The following is a 10,566-nucleotide window of genomic DNA, read 5'->3' as shown; positions in this document are numbered from 1 at the left end:
GGCCAGGTGCAACAGCACAGGAATAACTTCTACTGTGATGGTAGGCAACATCTGATAACTTCTACTGTGATGGTAGGCAACATCTCTTCTACTGTGATGGTAGGCAACATCTAATAACTTCTACTGTGATGGTAGGCAACATCTGATAACTTCTACTGTGATGGTAGGCAACATCTATTAACTTCTACTGTGATGGTAGCTCCTCCGTGAATCGCCACCTTACCGTGGTGGAGGAGTTTGAGTGGCTCAGTGATCCTGGGAGCTATGTTGTCCGGGGCAGTAGCCCCTGGTAGGGTCTCCCAAGGCAAACAGGTCTCAGGGGAGAGCCCAGACTAAGAGCGGTTCAAAAGACCTGTGACCTTAAAATGGAAATCGCCCTTATCCGTCCTCTATTTCTGTCTCCACTGGAGATCAATAAAAGGACGGTTGAGTAAAAGGGGATTTAACGGTTCATGAAATATGAGCTCAGGCTTATTTGCATTTATCCATTAAAACAGAAGGCTCTAAACGTAACCAGTTCTTCTATTATCGTCGGGACATCGCATGAAGTGTTTTTGGCGTTATTGAGTGTTTTGGCGGCACCCAGCGGTGAAAAGCGGGAACGACCACCGTCATTATAAAATGGAAATAAAGATAAAGGCAAAATGAAACAATCATATGTTTACGTTTTTATTTATTAATATTTGAATGTCTGGGGATTACCTTTGAATAACCACGTTTATCCATTTATTCATTGTTCAGTTAGTTATATGCTATCTATCTTTGTTATACCTTAAACCTTTTGTTTACCTTTACAAAGCTCCTTAAAAACGTCCCTTTTCACCAGAAAGTCACACACACAGGGGTGGAATGTAACTAAGTAAATAACTCAAGTACAGATTTGAGGTACTTGAACTTTGTTTGAGTGTAGATTACACTGTCCAGCAGTATAATAGGCTAACTACATCAATACATATACTTACACATCAGTGATGATAATCTAGTAATACAGTATATCATTGTGTACTACTTACAGGGTGCATTTTCCTGCATTGTGTACTTTTATTTGAGATATTGTAAAAACGTTTCACTAATAACTGTACTGCATGTTTCTTTGTAATTCATATTTATAATTTCCAACTCATGCAGTGCACTTGTTTCTTATTTAAGCTGCACACCACGTATTCTTTGCACAACATGTTTGGCTTCCTCACTCATTGTCCTTTGCTGAAATATCATAAAGTATTTTTACCACACAAAAGCGTAGCTCGAGCGTACATAATTGAACATTTCATGTGACGTGTTTGTTTTGTTCTGAACCGGCTGGAGATTTATGTCAAAACATGTCTGCTTTTCTATCTCACAGAGACCCAGATCCAGTGCTGCTCTTCAATCAACAGGCTCGTGATTGACGTATTCTGCGTTATCTTTTTATATATATAGAGAGAGGGAAGAGTGGAGGAGGGTGTGGTTTCACCCCGGCACATGGTGCTCCTCCTGCTTCTTGCTCAGCTCCCCCTTCAGAATAGGGAAAAATTCCCAACACAGGTTATAAGGTGATGCCTTAATGCCTTCAATGTCTGAAGAGGTCTTTGAGTCCAAGGAGGAGTGCACGCACTGTGGCTGATTCTCCCTCAGAGTGCTACGCTCTCTTAAAAGCCAGAAATGACATTAAAAAAAGTAAAGAGGAAGAGGTTGTGTATTGACCACTGAGCCTCTGACTGGAGGCCAACAGCTATTAAACAGATCTTTTTTTACATTTTGTTGTTTGGTTTATTGTCAGCATATTGTTGGTTTAAGTGAGACCAATGTACTGAAGTATAATACTGACAAGAAGACAATATCAAGAAGAGTACTGCTGCGTCTTTAACAGCCGACTAGACAAACTAAGCAAAGAGCTAAGAGGTCCAAATGTGAGGATTTTATGCTTTTGTTTATCAGATATGATTGAAAATGTAATTTCTCCAAGTGTTGGACCGCTTGTCGGACAAAACCAGGGATCTAAAGATTGTTCACATCTGATAGATTATGATGGATATAATAATAGTGATTTTTCTCCATTAATAAAACATTGGATTAATCAATGTTAGAAATGATTGTCAACTGCAGCTCTATAGCCAGCTAGCTGCTTAAGTGAAGTGCCAAACGTTGAAATAACAACTTGCAAATGCTATCTTATATTTCTGAACACAGGCGTAGCAGCGTGTCTGAGGGTAAAAAAGGTAAAACAACTGGACAAAGGCAGATGTTTCCGAAAGGACAGTTTGTGTGCCAAGTTGTTTTTCTCACATTAAAGTAATTTACGGATAAAGAAAATCCTCCTGTGGGGAACACTCGTTGTCTAAAAGGTTTATTGTAAGAACTGCCACTCCCATCATAAATGTCTGTATAGAGATTTTATTCAGGACATCATTTACAAATATGCAGTTAGGGTTCACTGAGCTCCGGCTTTGGATGGAACCCACTCATGGATCTTCTTGCTGGTGGTGGGGAAGGGCACGCACTGCTGTGAGCTACCACTCATGTTGAACTGGTGGACCTCAGCCAGGAACTTCTTGGGCTCTGGTGGATGTGTGTGGTGGGGGGTTCGTCTGTCATGCAGTGCAGCCAGCGATGCCTGAAGAGTCAACACAAATCTAGCTGGCTAAAATGACAAGCTAATTCCTTCATTTTGTGGGGATTTTTGTTGACGGTTACATTTCTGCGGGAGGTGAAAACATGTAAATAATGTTTTGCCCATGTCACATGCATGTGACATGGGCAAAAGCTCTAGAGCATCTTTCAAATGGATCTTGGGGTGAGAAAAATGGTACGAGAAATGTCCCATGTCACATGCATGTGACATGGGCAAAAGCTCTAGAGCATCTTTCAAATGGATCTTGGGGTGAGAAAAATGGTACGAGAAATCTACAGAGAATATTTTCTGTTGTGTTAAAAATGTATTTCCCTCTAAAATGTTGAGGAGCTAAGTAGGAAGTAGAACCACATGGAAGTATTCAAGTAACGCATGCCTACTTCAAAATTCTTAGAGCATATAAGTAAATACAGTTTCCCCCATTGGACGTTATATATACTACATTAATATATATATTAATGTCTTTCTAATCAAGTAATTTGGTTCAGCTGCCCTCAAAGTAACACGGAGCACACGCGCTACCTTGACTTTGAAATAAACTACATTCACTTCCGGGAACTCAAAACTGGCCCCGCCCCCTTCTTGCACTAAACCGTCCCTTCCCTGAGAGCTCTCTCTCCCCTTCCAGCAGCAGACCACAGCTCTGCAAACTTCTCCTCGGCGTCAAGTAAAGACAGGTGAGTTTGTTCGTCTCTTAGCTGTCAGGTGTTCACGTTGTGTCTGCTCGGCTCGTCCCCGGAGCAGCACAACTGCTCGGCCCGGAACAGAGAGGCGACAAAAAGAAAACCTCCGGTTCACTGCATCAAGCTAATGTTGAGCTAGCCAGGCGGTGCGGGTCAGCCGCTCTCCTCCTCCTTTAAGTATTTGGGCCTGTTTCTCTTTCTTTGTCCCGGTGCTGCAGGAGAGAGACTGCTCGATGCCCCTCCTCGCTTTATTCAACGTTTATTTTCTTGCTTTGAAAACACGACTTTAGATTGTAACGCTTTGACTCACAGCGCTGAACTTTGACCAATGTTCACTACTGTCGTGTCTGTGCGATGACAAAGGATTGCTAGCTTTTGTCTGGTTTGGACTCATAACGAGGGTTGTCTTTATATATACACACATTGTGCATTGTAACGTCTAACTGTAGCTATTTAAAAGAATAACTACCTCGTGGCTGCTTTGAAGGCCTGTTTGGATCAATACTGTGTTTAGTGGGTAAACTAATTACATCCTGCATTTTTTATATAATTGCAAAGGTTAAAGCTTGATTTATAAAACAATCATACCTACACCTTTTTTATAAATCATGTCTACAAGATATAAACGTTTATCCTCAATTGATTTTTGTTTTTACGTAGCATGGTTACGTAAGCTTCTTAATCGGCTATTGTTCCCCTCGGAACATGACTTGCATGTGACTTCACACGGTTTCTCTAACTGAACAAGCCTTTGAGCTGTGAAACCTGACTGTCTTTAAGCCTCAGGCTGAAGTTCGATTAACTTATGATTTCGAGGCTCCACCCAGCAGGGCATGCCTATGAGATTTAACAATTATGTCATCATTAACTATATGTACTTGTATCTCCCTCCAGTCATTCGTCACCATGTCCTCTGGAAATGCTAAGATTGGCCACCCTGCCCCAAGCTTCAAAGCCACAGCTGTAGTGGACGGACAGTTCAAGGACATCCAGCTGTCGGACTACAAAGGTAACTTGGTGTTATTTACACTTTTTTTATTTTTACATTTTGTTTCATATCTAATATGGGTTATTTCTCCTCTTCTCCTCCTGTGCTCTTCAGGGAAGTATGTGGTCTTCTTCTTCTACCCGCTGGACTTCACATTTGTGTGTCCCACCGAGATCGTGGCTTTCAGCGACAGGGTGGAGGAATTCCGCAGTATCGGCTGTGAGGTGATCGGCTGCTCCGTAGACTCTCACTTCAGTCACTTGGCCTGGTGAGAAAAAGAGTTTTAGCGTAATCCTCATTATACGCAGTGTAAACGACATCATCCATGCAGCCAGCATGTGTCAGCAAATAGAGTAAGCAGAGCGGCTTTAACAAAAGTTTTCTTTGCCTTTGTTTGTTATTATTTTTGCAGATGAACTGTGAAAATGTATTTTATTCTTGTCGCAACAGATCAACAGCAACGCAGGTCTTTCCACCAATATCATACTAAACATTAACACAAAGACAAAAGCTATTAGACACAAAGAAACACAAGCATTCCTTTGAGGCAAAGCTGTGGTTTGTTTTAACTATTTCTGAGCGTGGCCTACTTTAAGGTTAGTGTGCACTCGGAACTATGTAGGAAAATATAAATATTGGATCACGGCTCCATAAATATTTAGAGATTATTAAATGACTGAGATCAGGACTCTGCTTAGAGAAACTGTTTTTGGCAGATGTGAAGCAGCACAGTTTATCTCCTGTCGCTGTGCTGCTCTGCACCGCCTTGATAAGTTCTGAGGTAACGGTCTCTGCAACGGTTGTTGATGCAAGTTGGATTTTGACGTGCTTTAAGTACAGTACATCAGAAGTGAGAGTAATACTGTCTTGTCAGGTTGATGGCCTATAAATGGGTTTTTTGATTTGCCATTTATATTGTATTTATTCTCCAAAGGATCAACACGCCAAGGAAGCAGGGAGGTCTGGGTAACATGAAGATCCCCCTTGTGGCAGACCTCACCAAGACGATCTCCAGAGACTATGGTGTGCTGAAGGAGGACGACGGCGTCGCGTACAGGTCAGGAAAAACTGCCTTTTGATTTTAAGTGAAAGGCCAGTAGTAGTGCATTGGCAGCTTGATATCAGTAGACAGTAGATGGCGGTCGACACGCCCCCAGTTAGTAATAAACAGGAGTACGGACATGGGAGCAAAGCAATATACTGCTGTGCATGGAGGCAGCTGCAGAAACATATTTTAGCCACCCAAAAATACCATGAACAGTTTAAGTGTACACTACGTTGAGAATATTTTCACCGCTTTACCTTGCCGTCAGACGGCCCTTTCTGACGGGGAACTGAAGCCATTATATTCATCTGTGCTGTTTTTCAAAGCCACAGGACAAAAACAGTAATGTTACCTCGCAGAACATGGGAGTTGCTGGTCCACCGCTGCCTCGATTGTTTGTTTGTGTTATTATGCAACTCCGGTGGTTGAAAGAGTTGGTTCAGATCAGCCAAAGTCACTCAAAGAACCTAAGCAATGGAGGCAGCGATAGACCAGCAACCCCTGTGTTCTGCAATGTAACATGACATGGCTTTGAAGAGAGCCTAGATTGTATTTTATATATATATATATATATATATATATATATATATATATATATATATATATCTATATCTCAGTCAGTGCTTGTGCATCTTGGGACACAAGTCACCAATCATCATGTCTTGTTGTGCAAATACTTAAACCTTCATTTGTGCCTGTCAGGGGTCTGTTTGTGATTGACAACAAGGGCATCTTGAGGCAGATCACGATCAATGACTTGCCTGTGGGTCGCTCTGTGGATGAGACTCTGCGCCTGGTTCAGGCCTTCAAGCACACTGACAAATATGGAGAAGGTGAGTGAAATCCCTGTCGATGCGGCAGTTTGTTGTTTTGGCTTCAGTTAATAACAGCCTTGCTCTCTTACTATATGTACAAATACACAATGCTGAGTTGTTTTGTTCCCTCTTTTATTCACACTTTAATTGGCCACATAGATTATTATGTCTTTTGTCATTTTAGATACTTTGTACAGCACATGTTGCAGCTGGCATGTAAAATAGTTATAAAAATGTGTTTAAATGAGGTTGTTTGAACATGGCCTTAGTACTGGTTTACCCTCGGGGGTATTCACACATGTACTTTGTCCTCAGGGTATGTAGAGTTCCCTGTCCCTTACACATTGTGCTGAACTTTGTTCCTACTCCCTCCCCACACAGTGTGCCCTGCTGGCTGGAAACCTGGCAGCGACACCATCATCCCCGACGTCCAAAAGAGCAAAGACTTCTTCTCCAAGCAGTAAATGTGAAGGTCTTCTAGCTGACTTCCTGACCGTAGCACTTGCCTTCAGATGAGGTGTTCCTGTGAAGCAGTATCTAATGGCGTCCAATCTAATGTATTAAACCCGACAAAATGTCTAAACTTGTTAGATATATTTTTTTGTTGCGAATCTTTATCTTTGTACGTCCAGTGTACAATTGGTGGGGGCGACCTCATAGTCTCAAGCACTGAAACTATTGTTTTGTTCAGTTTTCAGAAGAAGAAAAAAGTATTGATATTTTTCCTTGCTGTAATTGATTTGCTACCATCTTTATTAAAAACAGTGGCTAAATTGTGACTTGCTTCAGTTTTGTCAATGTACATTACATTGTGAATGTCGTCCCACGTGTGCCCTCTAGATGGTGCCATAGTTCTTCCTGGATCTGTTCTACTAGTTTGGTGATTTAACAACTTGGAAGAATTATGCTAACAGACATTTTTGGGATTAAGTTTGTGTATCAACCCTGGGCCCTGTGCCTGGCTGAAGATCTGAGTACGTCACTAGGCGGTGAAGTGTTGGTTAATGTTGGAGTTGCTGAGTTTGACTCAGGTCAACATCCTGACATTGCCAAATGGCACTGTAGCTCATTGGGAAAGATTGGATTGTTGGATGTGCGTAAACGCAGACCTGCATGACTGTCAGCTCCAGATACTTCTCACTGTTAGAGGAGAATAATGACGATGCTTTGTTTTCTGTCATTCTGAGGAAGTAACATTGGACGACACCCAGTCCACCTCGCGTGTCTTAAAAACATTAGATTGCATCATCACTCTGAAGATGAAATTATCCTGATTGCGGGTTGGAGTTTACACCTTGTTTTTTTATTGGGTAATTCCTGCATGAACGCTACATGTAATTGGTGACCTCTACTCTGCCAACATGCATTTCTAACTGCTTTTGTTAACGCCAATTCTTGTCATTTCAAACTATCTCTTAATCATCAAAGTCTATTCTGCTTGTTTGTCTGGAACTTTTTATCAACCTTTTTTTCCTGAGCTGGTGTTCTCACGACTTGTTTTGGGAAATTGAAAGCAGAATTGGGGAAACTCCCTTAACTCAAATAAACCACTCATTGACAAGCCTCTTGATTTACGCACGCGCTCACACACACGCACACACATTGTGGTGCGAAGGGGCGAGCGCAGCGTTTCTGACGGGTAATGTAGGAGGGAGTTCCCGGAAACCTTTTCATTGTGTGACGTTCGACAGCAAAATTGACCATATATGGACTGACGTATGTACGTCAATTGTGAAACAATCCTACGCTGGGACGTCTCCAACGTCAAGCAAAACTTAACTGCTGACAAGAAGAGATCATTGACAACATTGTGGTCACGCTAACGAGAATTACCGTAACCACCCCAAGAGGTGACGGTTTTAAATAACCTCAATGAGAAACAACACATGTCTTAGTTTCATAATTTCATTTACTTAAATATATACTGTACAAGTAAAAAACACAGGCTCATCAGGCTCAACCTGACGAACACGAATAACTTACATAATGTATCACAGATCGCAATTAAAGTAAAATGTAAACAGGCAAAGCCAAGACGACACTTTTAAAAACGTATTCAAAAATGCCCTAAGTGTTTTAGTCTTGTGTGGTTTCTGCTGCGCCTCTTTCAGCCGTATAGAAACCACATTGGTCCAGTTCTCTCGTACAGACAATGTATAAAGTCAATGTTCATTGTGTTGTCAGTGCAGTTCGTGTCCAGTGTTTTTTTTTTAAAGTGCATGGTTTCCTCAATAAGACTTCACTTTGGGCGCCAACATGAGCTGGCAGCCACTGCTCACGTGCGTCATGACTTTCTGTTTGAGTTGGGCCACCTGCTCCCGCAGCACGGACGCCGTGTCTGACAGTCCGGCGTTGTCCGTTTTCAGCACTTTCACCTTGTCCTCCAGGCGAGAGATGCGTTCCAGTTTGCGCCTCCGACACTTTGAGGCTGCGAGCCGGTTCCTCAGCCGCTTGCGCTCCGTTTTCATGCGGTCCTGGTTCTCCAAATCGATGGGGGACATCGGCGGAGACCCGTCGCTGCTTAGCATGTCTGGAACCGTCTGAGGCTCCTCTTTCAACCCGCCGTACCGCTGCGAGTGGATGCCCGCGCCGGCCAGGGAGTGCTGGAAGTGGTGAGATCCGTGCGCCATGGCCTGGGGGTGCTGGTGGTACTGGTGATGCGGCAGGTAGCTGATGGTGGTGGATGGATAGCTGGCCGCGGATGACAGACCGGGGTTCGTGTTGCAGCTGTTCAGGGTGGTGTACTCGAGCGCTTCTTGCTGCATGGATGAGCCGAACACGGTGGCTGGACCCGAGCAGACAACCCCGCCGGCGACGCCACAGGCAATGCCGCCGATGGACACGTTCGGAGGAGCCATCTGGTTCATCTTGTGCAGGTCGTCCAGCGCTTTAACGAAACCTTCAGCGAAGCCTTCCTGCTCCTCTGTGATCCCGCGGTTGTAGAGGTACTGGGCAGGCGTCGGCGTTGTAGTGATGATCCCGTTGCTGTTCTGGATGATCAGTCGCTCCAGTTCCGGAGAGGCGAGCTTCAGTGAGCCCACGTCCGCTGTACCGGCCGAATAGAAATCGCTATCGGCGCGCAGGTGCTGTGGCTTGAAGTTTGAGTGCCGATATGAATCAGGGAAGTTCAAGTTCATATTCTGCTTTAGCAGCTTGTAGTCTGGCAGGGCTGCGCCTGGATGGCCATAAGCAGAGAGAAACGAGTCGTCATAAAAAGGCTGTTCCATTATTGTGGACATATTTCAAAATACAAGTCAAATACAAGAGTGCGCTGCAAAGATGCTGCGTGGACACCGAGGCTTTAGTGTCCCAATTGATTCAATCTCCAGCACAAAGTCCCGCTGTATTATTATACTGAAGACCAAAGCTATCAAAAACAAAGCAAAACTTCCAAAATAGTGGAACTGTACTGTACCAAGTCGTCGATTTGTGCCTTTAGTTGAATTCAAAGCGGGGTCCAGTGACTAATTCAGATGTTTTGATTCCACGCGTGTGTAGGAGAGTCTTTTCTGCTCTGAAACTGAGCCTTTCGTCTGTTTCCTCTGTAATGACAAGCGGCCGTCGAGCTCCGCTGTTCTTATATCATCCGGCTCCTCATGCGCTCCAACCAGCCTGCTGATTGGTTGTTTCCTCTGTGGTCCCCGCCTCCGGGAAGTCAGACACACTTGCTGACGTCGTTGCCAGGATCAAGGACCGTAAACAGACGAGGTCTGTCCGGCGTGGGGTGTGGGGGGGGGGATGGACTCAACCCAGGTGAACGCGCATAAAATAGATGCAAGGGCACATCCACACTCCTTACTGTTTATGAACAAGTCCGTCTGAATGTGTCTCACAGCTCAAAGCCACTCAAATACACAGGGAGCCTTATCCACCTGGAGACCTATTGGGGCAGCTAAAAAACACTCCCAACAACGGCTTTGCCTTTCACTCTAAACAACAAACCCCAGCGGTAAGGATATATAGTCCGGTGCTGAGTCATATGCGGCCCAATCTGATATCGGACAGTCCATATTTGGGTATCCTGGCGCACCAGTTCCTCCCTGACAGGAGCGGGAAGCCAATCCCATGTTGGCGCAGTTCCAGCGCTCCGGGATGTGGGAGGCGGAGGAGGCGCAGTGCTGCCTGCCTTCACCCTGCAGGCAGGGAGAGGACGGGTAGGTGGCGTAAACTGTTGGGCGTGATGTCTTCAAAAATGCATGAAGGATAATGTCTGACTGGCAAAGGAAGACATATGCTCTGGCTATCAGACAGAACTCGTGTAATAAAAAAAAACAAGATTTAAAGATTTTAAAAAAAGGCCTTATAGTGTAGCCTACTACTCAGCGATGGAAATAGTTAATAGGCTACTAATAGAACGAGTTCAGCGTTGCTCACCAAAAAAAACAGTACTTCTTATTAATATTGTAGCAATACAGTAGTTG

General features: G+C 43.9%; 2 protein-coding genes across 3 annotated transcripts; one reads left to right on the top strand and one right to left on the bottom strand.

Annotated features, from left to right (window-relative positions):
- The first annotated feature begins 3,185 nt into the window (after nt 1–3,185).
- prdx2 (peroxiredoxin 2) lies at nt 3,186–6,924 on the top strand. Its single transcript, XM_079158789.1, has 6 exons — nt 3,186–3,291; nt 4,192–4,306; nt 4,400–4,553; nt 5,220–5,342; nt 6,033–6,163; nt 6,527–6,924. The coding sequence occupies exons 2-6, from the start codon at nt 4,204–4,206 to the stop codon at nt 6,607–6,609; spliced, it is 594 nt and encodes a 197-aa protein (XP_079014915.1). The 5' UTR covers nt 3,186–3,291; nt 4,192–4,203; the 3' UTR covers nt 6,610–6,924.
- A 1,375-nt stretch (nt 6,925–8,299) lies between these two features.
- Nucleotides 8,300–9,746, bottom strand: LOC306695464 (transcription factor JunB-like). Of its 2 annotated transcripts, XM_079158714.1 has the most exons (2): nt 9,561–9,742; nt 8,300–9,320 (listed from the first exon to the last, which is right to left on the bottom strand). In XM_079158714.1, the coding sequence occupies exon 2, from the start codon at nt 9,280–9,282 to the stop codon at nt 8,374–8,376; it is 909 nt and encodes a 302-aa protein (XP_079014840.1). In that variant the 5' UTR covers nt 9,283–9,320; nt 9,561–9,742; the 3' UTR covers nt 8,300–8,373. The 2 variants fall into 2 exon arrangements, with proteins under 2 accessions (XP_079014840.1, XP_079014839.1); XM_079158713.1 differs by having other exon boundaries at nt 8,300–9,746.
- Between the last annotated feature and the right edge of the window lie 820 nt (nt 9,747–10,566).

This window comes from Pholis gunnellus (genome assembly GCF_910591455.1).
Source record: "Pholis gunnellus genome assembly, chromosome: 5".
In the NCBI taxonomy this organism is placed as follows: Eukaryota; Metazoa; Chordata; class Actinopteri; order Perciformes; family Pholidae; genus Pholis; species Pholis gunnellus.
Note: the sequence above shows the minus strand (reverse complement) of the source record. Positions and strands in the feature narration are given on the sequence as shown.